Source organism: Microcaecilia unicolor, chromosome 13 (genome assembly GCF_901765095.1).
Source record: "Microcaecilia unicolor chromosome 13, aMicUni1.1, whole genome shotgun sequence".
NCBI lineage: Eukaryota > Metazoa > Chordata > Amphibia > Gymnophiona > Siphonopidae > Microcaecilia > Microcaecilia unicolor.
This window is the reverse complement of record NC_044043.1, coordinates 84,082,440-84,105,392: the sequence shown is the minus strand read 5'-3', so window position 1 is coordinate 84,105,392 and position 22,953 is coordinate 84,082,440. Positions and strand designations below refer to the sequence as shown.

At 43.8% G+C, this 22,953-nt stretch overlaps 1 protein-coding gene across 1 annotated transcript; it reads right to left on the bottom strand.

Moving 5' to 3' along the window:
• Positions 1–1,915: 1,915 nt before the first annotated feature.
• Positions 1,916–22,449, bottom strand: LOC115482415. The gene is made up of 8 exons (XM_030222162.1): positions 22,369–22,449; positions 21,679–21,859; positions 21,172–21,362; positions 19,938–20,037; positions 15,180–15,292; positions 14,306–14,489; positions 13,693–13,932; positions 1,916–2,091 (listed from the first exon to the last, which is right to left on the bottom strand). The coding sequence occupies exons 1-8, from the start codon at positions 22,432–22,434 to the stop codon at positions 1,916–1,918; spliced, it is 1,251 nt and encodes a 416-aa protein (XP_030078022.1). The 5' UTR covers positions 22,435–22,449.
• Positions 22,450–22,953: the final 504 nt, after the last annotated feature.

The window sequence follows — 22,953 nt, the reverse complement described above, 5'->3', positions numbered from 1 at the left end:
ATTCCTGCCCCTCCCCCTTTCTCCCCCATCCCCTCCCCCCTCCCCATAACTTCCCTTTCCCCCCTCCCCACACAATCCCCGTCCCCCCTCCCCACACCCTTTCTCCACCAATACTTAGGTCCTCCAACTAGGACCATCACTTCCGAAGTCCTCCCTCCTCCCTCCAGATAGTAAGTAAATAAACAAATAACCCCTAGTCTAAACTAAACAAGTAAAGTCTGTACACACCAGGAATAGTGCAAATAGAAACCCTGCAACTAAAACTGAGTAAATTCTCTCCGGTCAGGCCAATTGTGCATCCACTGCACAATGTCTCTGCTGAAAAGAAGCAAACAAGTTATCAGCACGAGCTCAAAAATTACAGATATGTACACTCCATAAGCAGCTCAGCTAGTCTCTACGGCTGATGTGCCCAACTGCCGCAGAAATTCCCTGGCTGCATCCGCCGATTCATACACTCTAGTGCTGCCATTATGTGTTACTCGCAGTTTGGCAGGATATTGCAGCACAAATTTAATACGTCTGTGAAACAGTGCGGAACAGACATCCGAAAACTGGCGCCGCTTTGCTGCAACCCCTGCCGAATAGTCCTGAAAACAGCGCACTGGGGATCCTTCATATGCCAATGATTTCCCAGCTCTGAGCAGCTGCAGTATCTCCTGCTTCTGAGTATAATGTAGAAAACGAGCTATGATCACTCTTGGCTTGTTTGCTCCCTGAGTTTTAAACCCCAAGCGATGGGCCCGTTCTACTTGCAGGGGTCTCGAGGATTCTGGGAGACTTAGTTCACTGGCCATCCAACGGGCTAAAAAAACCTCCAAACCCCGCTCCGATACACTTTCTGACAAGCCCACCACACGAAGGTTATTTCTTCTAGATCTGTTTTCCAGATCTTCAATTTTCTCTTCCAATACCTGCAACTGCTTCGTGTCTAGGGCTTGTGAAGCTTCCACCGCAGACACCCTGTCTTCCACATCGCTCACCCGCATCTGAAACCCCGTGCAGTCGCGGGAAAGATCAAGAAGCTGGGCTTGTACTTGCTCCAGCTTAGCTTGTATGGGAGAGAGCCGCCGTTCAAAAAGCTCTTCCATCACGGAGGACACTTCCGCCGTGAGCTCCGCAATCCACGTAGAGGGAACCGTTGAAATAGGAGCGCTTGTGGGCGGCGCCATTTTATCATCTCCTCCCTTGCGAAGTTTGGTTTTGTAGTCACCCTTGTTCGCCATTGCACCGGAGAGAGTCTAAATCTGTGCACCAGCCGTACGGGACCTATAACAGCTGTGAGTACTTTGTTTTTATTGGGGGTACACGCGGATTTTTACAGTGGAGGGAAGTCAGGAGTCGGAGAAACAGTTAGTCCCAACCGCTCTCCATCGTGACGTCACCGGAAGCCCTCTGTACTTTATTTTTTTTTCAGCATTTCCTAATACAATATCTGTATTCCTGTTGAACAAAGTTCTTCAAAAAATTCCAATTTCCCCCTTCCCCCGCCCCCAAAAACATTCCTGCCTCACCGCACCAGTGTAACTTGCCCCCACTCCTGCAAACCAGCAAAGCTAAATCCAAAAACATTCATTCCCAGGCTCAGGTCCTTTCCTGCCCTGTCCTACTTCATAATTTGCAAGCGAAGTATATTTATTTGGCCCCACCTCCTCTCAAATCTTTCCAGTCTGTCATCCCACAATGCAGTTAACTTGCTTAGGGACCCTTTTATTAAGCCATGGCAAAATCTAGGCTTAGCGCATTTTAACATGGGACTTTCCCGCGTGCTAAGCCCAGATTTACTGCTGCATAAAAGTTGTGCTTTTTTTTTTTTTTTGCAGGTTGTGCGCTATTTGGATTAGTGCATGGTACTTAGAAAAAATGGTGGGGGAGCACTTACCCCCCTCCTATTTAGGTGACCACCTGGTCTTCCCTAATGGTTGGGCAGACCCTGTGCTCTGGCCAACTCACATCTCATCGCTGCTGTATTCACAGTCAAAAGCTGCTTCTGATATTGATCAATTTCTCTTGGTAGCAGTTGCAGTAAAAAGATGATTAGTTCAGGGAAGAGTCTAACCCCCACCATATCATATATTATCTCCAGTAAGGCTGATAATAGGGACAGACACAACACATGCAGAAAGGTGTTCATCTGCCCACAGCCCTTCCATCGGCGATCTGAGATGCAGCTAAACGTTTTACTCAGGTACCAGTGATAACATCATTTTAAACCACGTTCTGCTAAATTTCCTGATGCTTCTATTCTGTTCTTCTGCAGGAAAATGTCTGACCATGTCCTTGAGTACAGGAGGTCCTGTTGGGCACCCCGACATAATAGACCATACAAAAAAAAAAAAAGACAAAAAAACCCCAACAAAACAGACAAAATCCAAAACAGACCATGACAAAAAAAACCTCCCCCAAAAAAACCTGTACAAAAAAACCCACAACAAAACAGATTTATGATTCTCACTAGATACCAAGTGTGGATACTGAAGTCAAGCCACAGGCAGGTGCCAGGACTTTCAAGTGACAAGCTGTGGACTTTCTCAGTAATTTATGGCTCCTCCACTTCTTTGTACCCTTCAAATCCGTACCATTCAAAAATAAATCTATTTCATCAGGCCCTTTTGTCGGGAGTCTATTTTGTCAGGGACTTTTATGTCGGGAACTTTTGACCGGGTGCCGTCCTGTTGGAACGATGGTTGTACATGACTGTATGCCATAAGAAGGCACCATTTAATAGTGCATCCATTTTGTCTCAATGTAGAAGTTTTCCAAAGTATATTTTATGCTATATCCGGTTAAGGACTCCTGAGGAAGGCTTGTCTGCTGAAACACGGCCTGCGTAGGGTCCATCCATATAGCATATGGTTTCACAGCTTGAAACTACATTCACATTGAATTGTTATTATTTGCACTTTTCAAAAGTTATGGCTTTGGAGTGGAGGAGTAGCCTAATGGTTAATGCAGTGGGCTTTGATCCTGGTGACCTGTGTGCAGTGCTGGAACTCAGAACGACGAGTGAGGTGATTAAATTTGCGGATGACATGAAAGTATTCAAAGTTGTCAAAACGCATGCAGATTGTGAAGATTTGCAGGAAGACCTTAGGAAATTGGAAGACTGGGCATTCAAATGGCAGATGAAATTTAATGTAGACAAATGCAAAGTGATGCACATTGGAAAGAATAATCTGAATCATAGTTATCTAATGCTAGGGTCCACTTTAGGAGTCAGCAGTCAAGAAAAAACTAGGTGTCATTGTAGACAATACGCTGAAATCTTCTGCTTAGTGTGCGGTAGCGGCCAAAAAAAGCAAACAGAATGCTAGGAAGTATTAGAAGGATGCAAAATAAGACCAAAAAAATTATAATTTTTCTGTATTGCTCCGTGGTGTGACCTCATCTCGAGTGTTGTGTTCAATTCTGGTCACCGTATCTCAAAAAAGATACATCTGAATTAGAAAAGGTTCAAAGAAGAGCGACCAAAATGATAGAGGGGATGGAACTGCTCCCATATGAGGAGAGGCTAAAGAGGTTAGGGCTCTTCAGCTTGGAAAAGAGATGGCTGAGGGGGGCTATGATTGAGGTCTACAAAATCCTGAGTGGGTGTAACGGGTAGAGGTGAATACTTTTAAAACAAGTGGGAGGAAATATTTGTTTCACTAAAAGAATAGTTAAACTCTCGAACTAGTTGCCAGAGGACGTGGTAATGGCGGTTAGTGTATCTGGGTTTAAAAAAAGGTTTAGACAAGTTCCTGGAGGAAAAGTCCATAGCCTGTTATTGAGATAGACATTGGGGAAGCCACAGCTTGCCCTGGGATTGGTAGCATGGAATGGTGCTACTAATTGGGTTTCTGCCAGGTACTTCTGACCTGAATTTACCACTGCTGGAAGCAGGATACCGGGCTGAATGAACCATTGGTCTGACCCAGTATGGCTGTTCTTATGTCAGTGGCATAGCTAGGTGGGGCCACGGGGCCTGGGCCCCTCCCAAATTTCCTCTGGGCCTCTGGTTGGCTGGTGGGGGGTCCTCAACCTCCGCCAGCTGAAGACTTCATCCAGCGCTGGTCTGTGGCAGTGCCGCCGCATTTCCTGCCCTGCTCTCTCTTCCCCTTTTGTCGGGCATGCTCCCTTTAGGAATAAAATGGGCCCTGCTGCTGATAACTCGAGCTAATCTATAGTAAAAGACCCCCTAAATTAGTAGAGATCAGGAGTGGCTTAGTTGTTAGAGGAATGGTCTGGGAACCGGGTACAGTAGGGTTGTCAACTGGATTGTCAACTGGATTCAGGGTTTATCCACTTCTGGATTTACCCCATTGCATGTAGGAAGAATCAGTCGGACTCCACATGGGCACAAGCAGTGGCCGAGGGCACAGCTCCTTAAGCACTCGCGAAACAGGAACTCTCTGTCGAGCGTACCCAGTCGATCAAGCTACAGCCTAGATAAGTGCCTTTTCCTAATTCTTATAGAACGTTGTATGAAAGTACAGCTTCTGATTTATGATAAGAATTTCACCATTTAGAAGGAGGTTTTTTTTGGACATATGAGGAGCTTGCAACATATTCAATTACAGCAGAATAACTTTCTGCAATGGATATGAGGCAGTCTGCTATTCACAGAATATAAACAAATAGAGTGAATGCAGAGCATCTGAAGTCTTTTCCTCTGTTAACAAGAAAGAATTAAAGAGAGAATTTTACTTGTTAGCAGTGTGTATTGAATTATTCCTTAAGGAAAGCAAGAGTACAAGTCCCTGCACGCAACGGGGTAAACCCAAGACTGGATCAACCCTGTCAGGTGAATCTGGATCCAGTCGGCAACTTTAAAGATAGGGTTCAGTTTTCACTCCCAGCAGCAGACGTGTGACCCAGTGCAAACCACGTAGATGACAAGCTTGAGAAAGGGATTTATCATTACCCAGCTCTTTCTCACCATTGTACAACATTCCACATGTCCAGGAGCAGGGTGAAAAGAATACGTTTCTTGAGCATGTGGCACGGACTTTGGCGCTGGCCTGTTGTACATCAGCTCCCACAAAGCTGTTATCTACTCCCACATCCGAACTGAATAACTGTGCAAATTCCTGTTGATTGAAGTTGGCCATCCCAGCACAGCTGTCAGAACACATGTGTGGGCTCTATGCTGGGAAATTCACAGGGGTGTAAAATAATTACACACTGGAATAAATCCTCATTGGGGGGGAGTTGAATTTCCCCCTGCTTCTCCTCCAGGCCGCTTCCAAAATCTTTGCTGTTCCAAAGTGGCATTTACTGTTTGCACAGCTGGAGAATTTTGGAGGCTTGAGGGCATTGGGATATGCAGCCTGCAACTGGAAGACTAAAATCAGGTATCAAAGAACAAGACTGAAGATAGAGGGGGCTGCATAGAAATGTCCTGGGGTTGTCTGGTCACTTTAATATTTAATATTTCCTGTCTTGGTTTTTATCCTTTAAATGCTCCTCTTTTTAGTGCTTTTCAACTAAAGCTGGAAAGTGGTAGTGAGTTGGTTAAGTCTGTCCATCTGGAGACACCGTAATTGTTTGCTATTTGACCAATTAGGCTGCCCTTTGGAGGTAGGGGTGGGAGGTGGACCTGTTGAAGAAGTCCTCAGTCTTAAGGGTCAGATCATTTTCACTCCAGATCCATGCGTGAGGCCATAGGAGCCAACTTTTCAAAATTATTGGGGGTGCTAAGCCCAATGGAAATAACCACTCCCTGGACACATACAAGGAATTTTCTCAATATTGGGGGTGCTCAAGCACCCACAGCACCCACAGAGCCGGCTCCTATATGTGAGACAACTTTCTTCTCACTTAGGGCCCTTTTACGAAAGTGGTAAAGTTTGGAAGTTACTGCACGTTGGTTGCGAAACTTAACATGGAGTAATAGAAAGCCTAAGCAGTAACCGTCGGAGGCATTAACGGCGTAGATGCACTTCCAGTTCCTATCTGCAATGGTGACAGCAGATCCACTGCGCTAACTGCGGGCATGGTTCAAGCCCATTCAATTTCACCGTACATAGTGTATGAATTGGCATGTGCTAATTGTCTTGCCGTGTCCATGTGCTACGTGCTGTGTAATTCGCTTTAGTAAAATGTTCCCTTAGTCTTGTCTAGATTCAGAATTGGACAGTGCTTAGAATGAGAAACAATTCTAAAAGGGCTGTTTATTCGTGTTTGTTCACGTTTTCAGAGCTGCCAAGTTACCTAATTCTAGGAGGGAGATTTAAGATTAGTCCTGGATTTCTGGCGACCTTATCCTAGTTCTTTTTGGGGCTGGTAGCATGATTTTAATGGGTACAGTTGGGGCTAGAACTTCGTAGGATGTAAACTCAAAACCTGCACTGGCTAAGAAGTCTCCTTTTTGGATCTGAGTAACTTGGCAGCTCTGCATTTTGATGTTCCTATTCAGTAACGAGGAACATTCTGGGCCCCTGCACCAGAATATTGCCAGACAAAACTAATGCAGGAGTGGTCTATTCTGGAAAAGTAACCCACTGGCATTAGAGTAGGGGGTTCTCAACCCAGTCCTCAGGACACACCAAGGAGGTTTAATTTTTTATTTTTTTAGTTACATTTGTACCCCACTCTTTCCCACTCAGGCTCAATGCGGCAATGGAAGGTTAAGTGACTTGCCCAGAGTCACAAGGAGCTGCCTGTGCCTGAAGTGGGAATCAAACTCAGTTCCTCAGGACCAAAGTCCACCACCCTAACCACTAGGCCACTCCTCCACTGTTGCTACTATTTGAGATTCTACATGGAATGTTGCTATTCCACATACGTGCAGGACGTCAGACTCACAGAAACAGAAGCCTGCGCAGCCTTCTACATGGAATGCTGCTAGTGGAATAGCAACATTCCATGTAGAATCTCCAATAGTAGCAACATTCCATGTAGAATCTCCAATAGTATCTATTTTATTTTTGTTACATTTGTACCCCACACTTTCCCACTCATGGCAGGCTCAATGCGGCTTACATGGGGTAATGGAGGGTTAAGTGACTTGCCCAGAGTCACAAGGAGCTGCCTGTGCCTGAAGTGGGAATCGAACTCAGTTCCCCAGGACCAAAGTCCACCACCTTAACCACTAGGCCACTCCTCCACTGTTGCTACTATTTGAGATTCTACATGGAATGTTGCTATTCCACTAGCTCCATGTAGAAGTCGGCCCTTGCAGATCACCAATGTGGCCGCGCAGGCTTCTGCTTCTGTGAGTCTGACGTCCTGCACGTACGTGCAGGACGTCAGACTCACAGAAACAGAAGCCTGCACAGCCTTCTACATGGAATGTTGCTAGTGGAATAGCAACATTCCATGTAGAATCTCCAATAGTATCTATTTTATTTTTGTTACATTTGTACCCTGCGCTTTCCCACTCATGGCAGGCTCAATGCGGCTTACATGGGGTAATGGAGGGTTAAGTGACTTGCCCAGAGTCACAAGAAGCTGCCTGTGCCTGAAGTGGGAATTGAACTCAGTTCCTCAGTTTCCCAGGACCAAAGTCTACCACCCTAACCACAAGGCCACTCCTCCACTGACACGAGATGGAGTTACTTGACAAGGCTGAAGCCATAGCCGCCATCTTGATATACTCAAAGCAAAGCAAACTATTGATCCATGCCAAGCCACACATAGGCAATTGTTATTTCTAATAAGCGTTTGGTATTGTTTTGGGTGACTCAATATGGCGGCAAGTTCAACCTACTGGCTTCAGGCCACGTAATAGGCCAAGCACGCTCCCATCGTCTCCTGTCAATTAAACCTCCTTGGAACAAACCAAGCCAGTCTGGTTTTCAAGATATCCACAATGAATATGCAGAAGATAGATTGTATACAATGGAGGTAGTGCATGAAAATTTATCTCGCAGATTTTCATTGTGGGTATCCTGACTGCTGGGTGTGTCCTGAGAACTGCGTTGAGAGCGCCTGTATTAAAGCCTTACCCCCAAATTCCGTAATGGTGCCTAAACTTGGGTGTGTGACAGCATACTCAACTATAGAATAGGGTCGGTTATGCACGTAACATAATTATCTTATTGGCATTAAACTGGTGATCATTTAATTGAATTCTGGCATTTATAATCCACTTAACCCTCCAGTTCAAGGGGGGGGGGGACAATCACACATTATGAGTGGGCACTTTCTCTGTCCCTAGAGGGCTCATAATCTAAGTATTTGTACCTGAGACAATGGAGGGTTAAGTGAGTTGCCCAAGTGAACAGTGGGACTTGAACCCAGGATGCCAGGATCAAAGTCTGCTGCACTACCCGTTAGGCCTCTCAGCCTAACGATGTTAACAAGCACTAACTGGAACTAATTAGCAGTTGTGTGCATAACTGACTTACGCCTCTATTCTGTAAACTGAGCACTTAACTTCTCTTACACATGTGGCCAAGGGAGGGGCATGATTGGGTTATGGGCATTCTCAGGATTTATGCGCGGAGTTATAGAATACTTCCATTTCCGCGCCTAACTGACAGTAGTTAGTTGTGAGCGTTTACACCAGTCTTTGGCAGGCTTAAATGTGTGCACCTAAAGTTAGGTGTGAAAATGATTTAAGCTAGTATTCTATGAAAACAGTTCCATGCAGAATTGCCTTTATTAAATTCACGCTTGTTTCACTTCTTCCTGGTGCCCAGGGGCAGACTGTACAGTGCTGCGTACATCTAGTAGTAGAAATGATAAGTAGTAGTAGTAGACTGACCATTTGGGTAACTGGGCAGTGCCTGAAGGCCCAGAGGTTCCCCCCCCTCCCCCCCCCCCCCCCCGCCACTGCTATTGCACACTACAGCCCTTCTGAGCCCACCTTGAAGAGTCCTGGTGGTCTAGTGGTTTCTGCGAGGGCAGGAAAGAACACATTTTCCTATCCACTGCTACTATTCTGGCCAGTGTCACCATGTTTTAAAAATGGCTGCCAAGACTCCCTGCGGCAGTCTCACAAAACTGTTGAGACCCATGAGACTTATGCGGGAAGTCTCGGCAGCCATTTTGAAAACAGGGCAGCACCGTACAGAATAGCGGTAGTGGGCAGGAAAGAGGGGGTTCTTTCCTGCTCCCAAAGAAGTCACTAGAACACCAGGGCCCTTTAAAGTAGGACTGGGAAGGGCCCACTGAAGCTCGGGGGACTGTAGTGTGCGGGAGGGGGGCAGTGGACACCAATGACCTTTACTGCCCGGGGATCCAGATCACTGTCAGTCCAGCCCTGCTGGTGCCTAACTTTGGGCTGCATTTACTGAACCTCTTCGTGTTTGGAGGGTAACAGAAAACCCAGAGTTGCTAGATTAAATTGCTATCAGCTGATCTTATAGGGGCCTCCCATCACCTCTTTCAGAAGGTGGAAGAGGTGAGCACAGAATACAAAACTTCACCTCAGTTTTTTCCTGTTTTCTTCTAGTGATTTTGGTGCTTATGAAAGATGTTGAACAGACAGCACTGAATACTGACGTTTTCATTTTATTCCCAGGAGAGATGCGGCATTCACGGGTACTACTACTACTACTATTTAGCATTTCTATAGCGCTACAAGGCTTACGCAGTGCTGCACAAACATAGAAGAAAGACAGTCCCTGCTCAAAGAGCTTAGTCTACAGTCTGGAGAAGCCACCTCTGAGCAGCTGTCCACTCTTTGGACTGGATGCTGAGACTGCCATCAAGGGTGTCACTTAGTGCCAAAGTGAGATTTTCTAGTCTACTTGAAACAACTTGGAACCCACCCACCCAATTTACACAGTAAGGACTTTTTTCCTGCAACTGACTTGTGTTGGGTTTGAATTGGCAAGAGATGAAAGACCCTGGAACTCTCTGCCAGTTCCCTTGAGTTGTCCGGCCTCACTTCTCCTCCCCAGCATGATCCCATTTTCTACTGTGGGTCTCATCCTGCAGGTTCGGTCTCTGCTTAAAGTGCGCTTACCCTTCTATTACACATTGCGGATCCCCTCCGTTTCTCTCCCTTCCATGGCCTAACCAATAGTTAAAGGCCACAAATATGTTTTAAAATAAATACAAAATTTAATTTATAACAGAAAGCTAGAAATAGTTTGTATCAAATTACAGCCAATTAGTCATGTTATTGGGTAGCGATCTTAAGAAAGCAACTTGTGCCAATAAGATGATATCAGAGAAACTTCATCGTAAGTATTAAGTGATATTTCGTAGTTACGTTGCAATTAGAAATCATTGTTTATAACAGTCCTTCCTTAACTGTCACACAAAACCAGCTCCAGGGTGACTGAAGCCAATTTACTTTACTGTTTAAAACTGTTTTCAAACTCCAATGCAAAATTTAAATGAGGACAATGCGGTATTTACACTGAGAATTAGACACAGGGGTTTGCTTTTTCTTCCCTCCTTTCATCTGAACCTAGTACGGATTTGCAAGCACAAAAATTTTCATGTTGTTTTCGGTTCGTTTTGGCATCTTTTCCAGATTTATGGATGTTTTCTTGGTTCATTTCACACATTTGTTTTAATAACAAATGTTTAAATGTGCATTAAATATTTTTAACACACACTACTTGATTTAATGCACATTAATTCATAGGTTAATGCACATTAAATCAATGTAGTACATTTTTAAGGCCCATGAATGAACTGAATGCACAATATTGAATGCATGTGACATCCCTAGAATCCCTCTACTTCTATAATCTTAAGAGGAAATTCTATATATGGCGCCTTAAGAATCGGCGCTGTAAAACCACGCGGTTAGTGTGATTCTAGAAACTGAGCCTAAAGTTAAGCGTAGTTTATAGAATACTCTCAAGTGCCATTCTTGTGCCTAAAATTTAGATGCACCCATTTAGGCCACCTAAAACCAGGCCTAATCAGAATACATCACAATGGGAAAGAGGAAAGAAGCAGTGACGTGCAGCAGCAGTTGTTGGAAGCAGAATATTTTGAATACCACGTGGTAATACAACATTAGAATTATGGTATACTACTTGCAATGACTACACAATACGTAATAGAACATTATAATTGGTAGTGAAGGGTAAGGCAAAGTTCTGGAGCTAACGTCGAAGCCCCTTAAAATTTTCACTCTAGCCCATCCCTATCTATTCAGTCACGATCAGGGCGTAGACCATAGAAGTCTACCCAGCTCCCATTTTGTTTCCCAATTATCGGCATTGCCACCCAATCTCCGCTAAGATTCCGTGGAACCATTCCTTCTAAACAGTCTTCCTGACAAGTATTTTTTCACGGAGAGGGTGGTGGATATGTGGAATGCCCTTCCGCGGGAGGTGGTGGAGATGAAAACGGTACATAAGTACATAAGTACATAAGTAGTGCCATACTGGGAAAGACCAAAGGTCCATCTAGCCCAGCATCCTGTCACCGACAGTGGCCAATCCAGGTCAAGGGCACCTGGCACGCTCCCCAAACGTAAAAACATTCCAGACAAGTTATACCTAAAAATGCGGAATTTTTCCAAGTCCATTTAATAGCGGTCTATGGACTTGTCCTTTAGGAATCTATCTAACCCCTTTTTAAACTCCGTCAAGCTAACCGCCCGTACCACGTTCTCTGGCAACGAATTCCAGAGTCTAATTACACGTTGGGTGAAGAAAAATTTTCTCCGATTCGTTTTAAATTACCACACTGTAGCTTCGACTCATGCCCTCTAGTCCTAGTATTTTTGGATAGCGTGAACAGTCGCTTCACATCCACCCGATCCATTCCACTCATTATTTTATACACTTCTATCATATCTCCCCTCAGCCGTCTCTTCTCCAAGCTGAAAAGCCCTAGCCTTCTCAGCCTCTCTTCATAGGAAAGTCGTCCCATCCCCACTATCATTTTCGTCGCCCTTCGCTGTACCTTTTCCAATTCTACTATATCTTTTTTGAGATACGGAGACCAGTACTGAACACAATACTCCAGGTGCGGTCGCACCATGGAGCGATACAACGGCATTATAACATCCGCACACCTGGACTCCATACCCTTCCTAATAACACCCAACATTCTATTCGCTTTCCTAGCCGCAGCAGCACACTGAGCAGAAGGTTTCAGCGTATCATCGACGACGACACCCAGATCCCTTTCTTGATCCGTAACTCCTAACGCGGAACCTTGCAAGACGTAGCTATAATTCGGGTTCCTCTTACCCACATGCATCACTTTGCACTTGTCAACATGGAATTCAAACATGCCTGGGATAAACACAAAGGAATCCTGTTTAGAAGGAATGGTTCCATGGAATCTTAGCGGAGATTGGATGGCGACACCGGTAATTGGGAAGCAAAACTGGTGCTGGGCAGACCTCTATGGTCTACGCCCTGATTGTGACTGAATAGATATGGCTGGGCTGGAGTGTAAATTTTAAGGGGTTTCGACGTTAGCTTCAGAACTTTGTACAAGAACAGTGCTGGGTAGACTTCTACGGTCTGTGCCCTGAGAAAGGCAAGGATAAATCAAACTCGTGTATAAAGTATCACATACCATGTAAAATGAGTTTATCTTGTTGGGCAGACTGGATCCGTACAGGTCTTTATCTGCCATCACTTACTGTGTTACTATGTTACTCTTTGGGGTTCTACATGGAATGTTGCTACTAATTGGGATTCTGGAATCTTGTAACTCTTTAGGATTCCAGAATCTTCAGAACTTTTAGTACAAGAAGAGTGCTGGGCAGACTTCTACGGTCTGTGCCCTGAGAATGGCAAGGACAAATCAAACTCGGGTATACATATAAAGTATCACATACTATGTAAAATTAGTTTATCTTGTTGGGCAGACTGGATGGACCGTACAGGTCATTATCTGCCGTCATTTACTATGTTACTATGTTAGTATTCATACAGGAAAGTGCTGGGTGGGTGCTAAGCACTTCTACAAGCTTAGCCCACAACCTGCTTAGCAGCCAACTGCAAGGGATGCATATATATGGATGGCACAGAGAGGGAATCCACCAAAGTGGAGGAACAAAAGAAACCTTACACAGAACAGTGGAACAGTAAGGTCAGCTGATGAGTCTTCCGACACTTAACCACTCATACAACTAGTGGAGAGCCCATCTAGGTCATGACCCCAAACACAGGTTCTGTGACCTAATTTGAGGTCTGTTTGGAAGCTCTGCCCTAGACATTTTAGTGTTAGTGGCAAGCAAGTGTATTTACACTCTCAACTTACTCCCCCCTTTGATCTCTCATCTTCTTTCCCTTTTTCCACTCCCCCAAGTTGGATGATGAGAGAAATAATCTTTTTGGATTTTCATTGGCTACCAGTCCACACTTGCTTTTCAGTCATTTTTCTGGCCCACCCTCCATAAAAATTCCTCATTTTTAGGGAAACGTTCTACTTCTAAACTTTATTTACTTCTGAAAATGAAACCAATGTGCCCAGGATGCCATCAGGACCTGGGGATTTTACTTAAAAATTCAAAAATGGGGAAAAAAAATGTCCCTAGGTTCAAGTACTATGGATTTTAGTTTTAGTAGCAGATGATACTAATTATATTTCAACAAAATACAGAAAAGAAATTATTTAAAAGGAACTTAATATCTATTTTCAAATGTATTAGATCAATAAAAGCAACTGATCTATTTTCATTAAAGCTGTTCTATCCCTTGTACTCTTGGGTTCTTATATTCCAGTTTCAGCTAGAACTATACAGAGTTCAGATAACACAGCTCTACCAAGGCCTCCAGAGCTCCTTACTGTTGTTGTTGTTGTTGTTGTTGTTGTTGTTGTTGTTGTTGTTGTTACTGCTGCTGCTGCTCTGGGTGGTTTGGTTTTGGATTCTCTGATGGGGTGAAGGAGATAGTGGAGGAACAGCATTCTTCAGGTTGTGATTTGCATGTCCAACTCTTCGGAAATGGTTGTGCATTTTCACTTGTGTGTCCTTTTCTAACTTATGTGCAGCCAAAAAGTTGACAGTCTCATGGAGACACATGGCATAGCCTTGATTATACCTATCTCGGAGGCTTTTCTGGAAGTATATTATACCTGAAAACACCCAAGCAGATTTACAAATCATAATACAATCATGGAAATAACGGCTACATAGGTAAAATTTAAACTGGGTTTAAGCAGCAGTACAGGCTACACTCTTCAAAATAAAAAAAGGATGCAATTTTTTATTCTTATTTCTGGGTCTCCTGCCTTTGTGTTCCTAAGTTTGTATTTATTATATTTTCTCTTTGACTTGAGTAAACGAAGTAAATTTGCTATTACCACAACCTCTGAATTCACTCCTTAAGCTTTTCATGTTCTCCTTAGCATTCTCAGTGAGATTCCCCGTGTAGGTGGTCAGTGGAAGCTTCCCGACTCCCAACCTCATACTGTGAGTGTTAAATCTTGCCCTTTTGTGTTCACTCACTCTTTGTCTGATGCTGCCTCTGCTTTCTCAAGTACCTCACGGTCATTTCCAGGATTTCAGCTTTCTCCAGTTTGGAGTGAGGTTGATGAACATTGAACTCTTTCTGTACTAACAGCCTCAGTTGCTCAATGCTGCTGTTGATGCGATCCCTCCTCATCTTCTCAACAATTGGCTTCCGGGTCTGCTGGAAGAATTATCACCATTTCAGTGCACCAGGTAATGATGGATGAGAGATTGCTTATCTCTTGTTTGTCCTGTTTGTCTGTCCTAATTAGATTGTAAGCTCTGTTGAGCAGGGACTGTGTCTTCATGTTCAAGTGTACAGCACTGTGTACGTCTATTAGCGCTTTAGAAATTATAAGTAGTAGTAGTAGTCTTTGGGATTCCGGAATCTTGCTACTCTTTGGGATTCTGCACAGAATCTTGCTACTATGGGATTCCGGAATCTTGCTACTCATTAGGATTCTGCACGGAATCTTGCTACTCTTTGTCCTTATCCCTTATTTGTTCTGTTTGTCTATCCTAATTAGATTGTAAGCTCTTTCGAGCAGGGACTGTCTCTTCATGTTCAAGTGTACAGCGCTGCGTACGTCTAGTAGCGCTATAGAAATGATTAGTAGTAGAAGTATACAGCTACGGAATAGTGTGTTTTATCATTCCATTTGTATTTTCTCTCATTTTAAATTCTACTATTCTTGTTATACATATGGCAGGATGGTCCTAGAGACAGGACTGTGGAACAAGGAGACCTCTTATGGTCCCTCCCAGCTCTGTCTTTGTACAATTCTAGAAACAAGCTACACAAGCAAATGCAGTGTTTCTTCTGCTGCTGTATCATACTCCCCTTCATGTTTATCATTGTAAAATAAAGTACCTTGCTTTTGTTCTGTGTTGATTGCAGGTCTTCATCAATTGCCAGGAAACCATTGCAGTTTGACATGGTTTGATGTTGAATGTCTGTGGTACACAAGTGACATTGGAAGAAGACTGCCAGCACTCACCTGCATTTATGCCAAGGACTAGGGCTCTCTCTTGGGACAGTTTCCCATACTGGTAAGCCAATCGGGGAAGGAGGAGAGACAATGGGAACGTGCCTGGGTAAGCTGGGAGATGCCTGGGGATGCTTGCTGTCTGCTCTCCTGAGGAGCAGGTGAGCTAGGCGGAGTTAGGGATGGTGTCCAACCGTGGGAACATTCAGATCTGAAGAAATCCTGCTGCTGCAAACTTACTGCATTCCAGCAGCACCTGCTTTGCTTTTCCGTATTTATAGTGCATAATCCCGGATGTTCACCAGCTCACAATGTGTTGTATATAAAGGCCGCCAGCTCCTGCCAGCTGCAGCAGAAAAGAGGTTTCTGTGGTGGATTTGGAGATACAGTGACTAAACAATGCAAATAAACATTGATTTTATGTTATAAATAATTCCTAAATTAGAATTCACATGTTCAGCCAGAATTAAAAATTGAGGGGGGACAGAGAAGCCTCCTTCCTCCCCCTCTCTCCCTCCCCTGCTCTGTAACAACATCAAGATGGGAAAACTAAGCAGCTCTTTTAGGGCCAGAGCTAGGGCAAATGGTCAAAAATAGTTAATGATGCCCCTCTTCTCCCCATACCCTGGCATGAATTAGAAGGAGGGGGTGCATATAAACTCTCTCCTCCCAATTACTATAGGGTAAGGAAGGTGGTCTTTCCCCTCAACTTACAAACTTATTCTCTCATCCACATGCTGTCTTTCTCTTCTCTCCCCTCCCCTGAATATGGGTCCCAGTTCCATGTTACCATTGATATCTGTTCATAGAAACATTTGGGGATAAGCTAAGTATGAAAGGGAGAAAGAGTGACATTCTCTCTCCCCCCCATCCCCATTCCCACAGCACAACTCCCATCAGCTCCTGTAAAGTAGGAAGACATTGCAAGATAAAGCCCCCAGGGCCTTTTGCCCATCAAGAAATCCCTGTCCAGTCTCAACCTCCCAGTAAATGTACCATCAAAATTATTTGATAGCATCACTCAGCCAGTTCTTTATCGGAGTGAAGTCTGGAGTCTATGCAAGATGGGACAGAATCTCAGTATGAAACCTGCACCTCCAGTTCGGTAAAACACATGCGCATTTTTTTATTTATTACAATTGTCACATGCCACCGATCTCAACGTTCTAATGATTTACAAATATCTCCACTAACAAATGACACAGCATCACACCACGATGTTATAAAAGCACAAATGCACCTATCATAATGCATAAGCTTGAGAAAAAAAGGAACATTTTAAGTTTCCTTTTAAACTATTTACAATCTAATGTACATCAGATAGCAAAATATTCCATAATCCTCAACCAAGAATTAAGCTTGTATGATTTCTGTTAACATTTTCCTAGCAATTAAAAGCAAAGAAATAAACAATCAATCAATCCTGTCCCTGGGAATGAAGGTCGTCAGAGGTGGATGGAACATTAATGGCTCCTGTTGTGGCAAAAGCCAATGTAACCACAACACTTTAAAAATCAGCCTCCGCACCCTGTCCTGTTCTTACATGGGCAGCCAATGTCACATCATTTCTGTTTTTTGTGGCGTTCTTTTTCATTTCATTTTATATTTTATATATTTTTACAGATTTGTAAACTGCTTAGCTCCTGGTATGGCCTGGCGGTATATAAGATTTAATAAACAAACTTAAACCAGGGGCGTAGCCAGACAGCAGGTTTTGGGTGGGCCTAGTCAAGAAGTGGGTGGGCACCAAGTGTTCTCCCCCCCTCCCCCACCCCCAATGCAATGAGGCCAGTATCAGCAGCTTAGGAAGCTTAGACTGCTGAAGTGGAAAGCACCATCAGGGGAAGGGTCTTCAGCTGGTGAAACCTGGGATCCCCACTAGCTAGCACTAAATATGTGCTGCTGTTGGGTGGGCCTGAGCCCTAAGTGGATGGGCTCCGGCCCACCCAGGCCCACCTGAGGCTACGCCACTGACTTAAACAAACTGTAATGTCGTTTGTGAGCATTGTAAATAAATGATGCACCTTTTCAATCTGCCTTTAGTGTAGAGCATTAAGGACCTCTTACAAAGCCCGACTAGCAGTTCCTGTGAGGAAACCCATTCAGTTCCTATGAGCTTCCTCTCATTTGCCACGAGGGAATCGCTAGTGTGGTTTTGTAAAAGAAGCCCTAAATATTAGAAGGAAGAATAGATAGCATGGATAGGCCAGATGGTGTTTAACTGCTTTCATGTTTTATGTTTCTCTGTTTCACAAATATCATCAACCATTTTCATGTTTACTTGCACATTGGGGAGACCCACAGCCAAAATATGATGGAAGGATTCATATGGGTTGATACTAACATCATATTTCATACAGGCCTAATTAAACCAACATAAAAATGTACCTGCCGTACACCACCTTGGGTAAATCTCTTCATAAAGGCGGTTAATAAATCCCAATAAATATTTATTTATTATTACATTTGTACCCCGCGCTTTCCCACTCAAAGCAGTTTCAATTCGGCTTACATAATAATAAGGATGACAGAGTATTGATAGAGAAAATATAAGTTAATTATAACAGAGTAATAAAAGAGATAGGTAGGTAGAGATGGGGGAGGGTGAAGAGAGTATAAGAGGTAGGAGCAAGGGGTAGATGAGCATTGGAGGAGGAGTAGAGGAGGGGGAGGGGGATGGGACACGGGAAAAGCATAGGAAAAATTTGGTGGGAGATGTCTGAGTCATTGTCGTTGTCTTCTGGATATGTGTTGGGAAGATGGGTTCATAGGATTAGATTGGGTCATTTGGGTAGGCTTGCTTGAACAGATGGGTTTTAACCATTTGAACTGTTGACCTCTCTTAACAGACTACAAGTGAGATCATGTTATTCAGTGTAATAATAATGCTTTATTATCTTCAGACAGCCAACATTATTCATACAAATATTGCAGAACACACGCTGAAACACCATCTTCTTAGACAATAAGAAAAATGACATATCATACACAGTATGTACTTATTAAACCCCCAACCGTACAGGAGGGTTATTCTCTTCTTAGGGTGATTCGTTGATGCATTTCTCCCATTTAGTGTCTATGGCAAAAAGTGAAGTGAACGGGGTCCTGATCTAGGTAACGACACAATCTAAATGCAACCAAAAAAGTGCCAATACAGTGGACCAACTGACTGTACCTAATCTTTAAGAGAGTCTCCCTCGACACCATTCTAGAGTCTTGTAGAGATGTTGTCGTTTTCAAACAATAGGGAAATAACAATGACACTTTGTTTCATTTTACATCCAAAATGAGAGAAAAAAACAAAGCAAAATATCACTTTGTGATGTTTTAGTGTATCTTATTAGTATGTGCTACAATTATTTAGCCAATGCTAAAATCTCATAAAACAAATGAGATTCACATGAAAGAAAAAGACAAATCAAAGATTCTCCAATGAACAAATATACTTAATAGCCATAACCAATACAAAGGAGATAACTTTGCCTGCCCTTTGAACCGTCTTGGTTATATGGTCATGAAAGTAACATATCAAATAATAATAAACAGAAACAAACTGATGTCCCCAGTATATGCAAATATATTTCATGCATAATCAGTATAGGTAGTCTGAAATAAAGCTGTTACTCTCGTAAGGGGGTCTTTTACTAAAGCTTAGCTCAAGTTAGCTGCAGCAGGGCCCATTTTATTCCTATGGGCCTTTTCTGCAGATAATTCGAGCTAAGCTTTTTAGACCCCCTAAGAGTCTAAAAACTGAAGAGTAGGGACCCTTTCTCCGTCATCCTGTGAATTAGCTTAACAAACCTGGGAATGAATCTCCACCTTTGTTTTAATAAGACACACACAGTGTGTAATGAAATGTACCTTGACTTTATAGGGTACCTTTGATATAGTTACTAGCGCCCTGAAAAATAATACAGTGACCCTACTCTTCCTAGGATACGGAGGATCCCACGGACAATCAGGTTTTCAAGAGATCCATAATTCCTTTCTATACCTGCTCTATACATATTTATCCCATGCATGCCCAATCTGAGGGTTCCCAGTGGGGTCCAATTCCCTCTGGACAGAGTGAGCCAGATCTGGTTTTGGTGGTCTTGTAGATTCAGTAATCTCTAAGAAAGTCGTGCGCTACAGATCCATAGATGCAATGGAGTAAAACCAGAACTGGATCAGCCTGTCCAGGTGGCACAATGCTGATTGGATAATTGTAGCCAGGACATCTTCCTCATATGGCTTTCCCTGATATTCTTCAAAAGCCCAGACATTTGCTAGAATTAATATTCTCAGCTGTTCAGAAGGCCAGGAGCTGTTGCAAAGCAACGTCTTGCTTTCATGACAAAAGTGGTTCTAAAGTTTTGCCTACATTTTTTTTCTGTAGCCCTTTGAAACTTTTTCTTAAGAAACAATAAGCACATCTAACAGTTTTGATTTGATAATGCAAATGATCACGGTTTACAGTGTACACTCAGCAGGGATCTGTGTCCTACACAAGATGATCAGCCATCTACATAACTGATTTCTCATTTAAAGCAGTCTGCACATCTTGAAAAACCAGCATGTTACTGTAACCTTAGGGGTTAAAATAATCTTGACTGGGCTCCTCCAGGAAAAAAAAAAAAATACAGGTTCTAAAGTGACATCACTCTGGGACAGCAGCTGAGCAACTGGTTGCCTTGGCAACGGCTTGCTGGTCAGCTGGGAGGTAAGGAAACAGCTGAGTGTGTCTCCAGCTTTAGGGAAAATCTGTTTAAAAAACAGATTTGAGAGTGTTTTAAAGGTAAATGATGAGAGTGAAGTGAGTGCCTAAGAGTGATTACTTAAATTAAAAAGCCTGTCGCGTCTTAGAGGGGACTGAACTGTTTGAGAGGTTGGAGAAACAAAAAAAAAAAAGTGAATTGACAACAAATCCTGCCAGCAGTGGCGTACCAAGGGGGGGGGGATCCGCCCCGGGTGCACGCCGCTGGGGGGTGCTGCGGCGCGCACCTGCTGCGAGAGTTCGCTAACTTCTCTTGTTCGCTGCAGCTCCCTCTGCCCCGGAACAGGTTACTTCCTTTTCCGGGGCGGAGGGAGCTGCAGCGAACGAGCAAAGTTAGTAAACTCGCAGCAGGCACGCACTGCGGCACCCCCCTCCCAGCGGCATGCACCCAGGGGGGGGCACTGCACCCGGGGGGCAGGGCGCCGCCCCGGGTGTCTGCCCCCCTAGGAACACCACTGCCTGCCAGTGTATTAGTGTTACTGATGAGCAGGTAAATCAGGATTTTTGTTTAATGAAGTGTCATTGACACATATATTCTGCACAAGTGCTGGCTGAAAGGGTTCACTAACATTCTATCAAATCTGATTGATTTGAGAAGGGGAGTTTAAAGGTGTAAAGCCTCATTGGAATTGTGGAAGACAATTCTTTAAAGGAGAATTGTTTCTACCCTGTATTAAGGTGACAGGGTAGAAACAATAAGCCTCTGCACTGCTCACTGTCTCCACACCAGATCCAAAAGGAGCCAGGTAATCTTTTAAAATTTAACCCACAGGGTTACATTACAAAACAAGCTACAATTGAACAATTCAATTAAAAATATACATGCAGCAAACAGCATAATCTTTTCCCCTCTAAAATAAAGGATATATACAGTGCCATCCTGTTTGGATATCATAGCAATATATAGACATTACTTTTGTAGTAATACACATTTCACTAAACTCCTTTACATAAAGGAGATTTAGCAACATTATCTTTGAGATGTCCTGACAGACATAAGAATTCATATCCATCACTGGGAGGTGAGACGAAATGTGTGCAGAAGCCCCCACTCCCCTCTATTTCCACACGTCTCTTCCTCACCAGGGTCTCCACAGGCTCTTGCTGCTGTGCTGAGTTGCCTGCTTGGGGCTTGGGTGACAGGCTGCAAACTTGGGGTGCTCCTGGCCCTCTGCTGCAGCCGGAGATCTCTGGAGCTCACTCCGTAGCCTCAGCTGAGTCTCTGTCTCTGGACCCAGGGAGAGAAAGTGAAGAGAGTCCTGCAGGCACCTGCAATAGCCTTCTCTGTAGCTCTCACTGCCAGATGTTACAGCTGTTAGGGAAGAAAAAAAAGGAAATTTAGTGTCCTGCACATGTTAGAGCATAGAGAAGGGTAGATGGGGAAGACTGGATAAGTTAATTGGTCCTTAACTGTATTGCTGAAATGTTACTAATAAATGGGGAATAGTCCCGGGTTCTAACAAAGTAATGCTGACCCTTAAATGCTGTCTTTTTAGTAAATAACCAGGGGCCAGATGTACTAAACGGCTAAAGGAACAAAGCCCTTTAATATTTCTGGCCCCTGAGTCTATGGGGGAAAGGATTATTAAGGTTATCAGGGTTTTAACACAGTACTGCTGAACACTCACTCTTTGCTGCCTCCTGCTGGTGCTGTCTCAGGTAGCTGACCGCCGTTTCCAGGATGTCAGCTTTCTCTGGTTTGGAAGGGAGCTGATGTCTTTGAAACTCCTTTTCCAGTAACAGCCTGAGCTGCTCTATACTGCTGTTGATGCGATCTCTCCTCAGTTTCTCCACTACCGGCTTTCTAAGCTGTAAAGAAATATCAATTCTTTAAAGATAGAACAGAGTGCCTCTTTTTTTTTTCAGATTTAAATACTTGCTCAAGTGAATTACAGTCAGTTCATAGTATGTGGTTCTCTGTCCAGGGGCTTAACAGTTTAGTTTGCACCAGAGGCAACATAGCTTGAAGTGAATTATTTAAGGTCACAAGGAGAATCCCTGGGAGAAGCAGGGTTTTGAATTCTGGCTTCAGAGGTTTTCAGTCTATGGCTCTAATCACTAGTCGACATTCACAGTTCCTATACTTTAGCCAGTCACTTTTTCATTGTTTGCTGAACATTTTTGCAGTACAGGTAGATCAGGAGAATCCGTTTTAAGATTCCAATTATGAGGGCTGATTTGCCAAAGATTTTTCAGTCACTGAATTGAGGTGCCAGTGTTTGAAGATACTGAATAGTATATTTTTATTAGTAAGCATTAACAAAGACGTTTTAAAAGAAATTCTATGACACAAGAGACCAAATAACAGTGTTACCTACCTTTCTTATCTGCTTTCCTTTGTCCTCAGTGTACTGAGATTTCAGCAGCATTTTGGTGGGGGTCATCCTTCCGATCAGTGAGAGTCAAGCACTGATACCTGATCCAGCTGATCAGTGTCTGATGAAGGGACCCCCGTCCCCTATTTATACTCCTGCAGCCGCATACTAGAGTGTGGGTCTCTTGCTCAAAGCTGTTTCCCACACTCGGCGACCAATCAGAGCCGTTCCCAAAACAAGAGAAGTGTGGCACATTAAGCTGTGACGGGGCAGCAGAGCATCTGGAGGCTGCAGCACAATAAAGGATACTGGGGGGGGGGGGGGGGGGGGGGGGAGAAGGAGCAGAATGTGGGAAAGATTTTTTTAAAAAAAGGGCTGTTGAATGGATTTGGCTCAGGGGTGGGGGAGGTGGGTATGAGGGGTGGAAAGGAGAGAGGGAGGGTCTGTGCCAACTAGGCAGCAGTTGTAATCGGATGTCCTGCTGTCCAGACGCAGCCGAAAAGAGAAACTTGCCCGGACATCTGTGAGCACCAACACGTGTCTCAAACCGCACCAGGGGCAGCAATACCTGACTTATCATCTACTCTA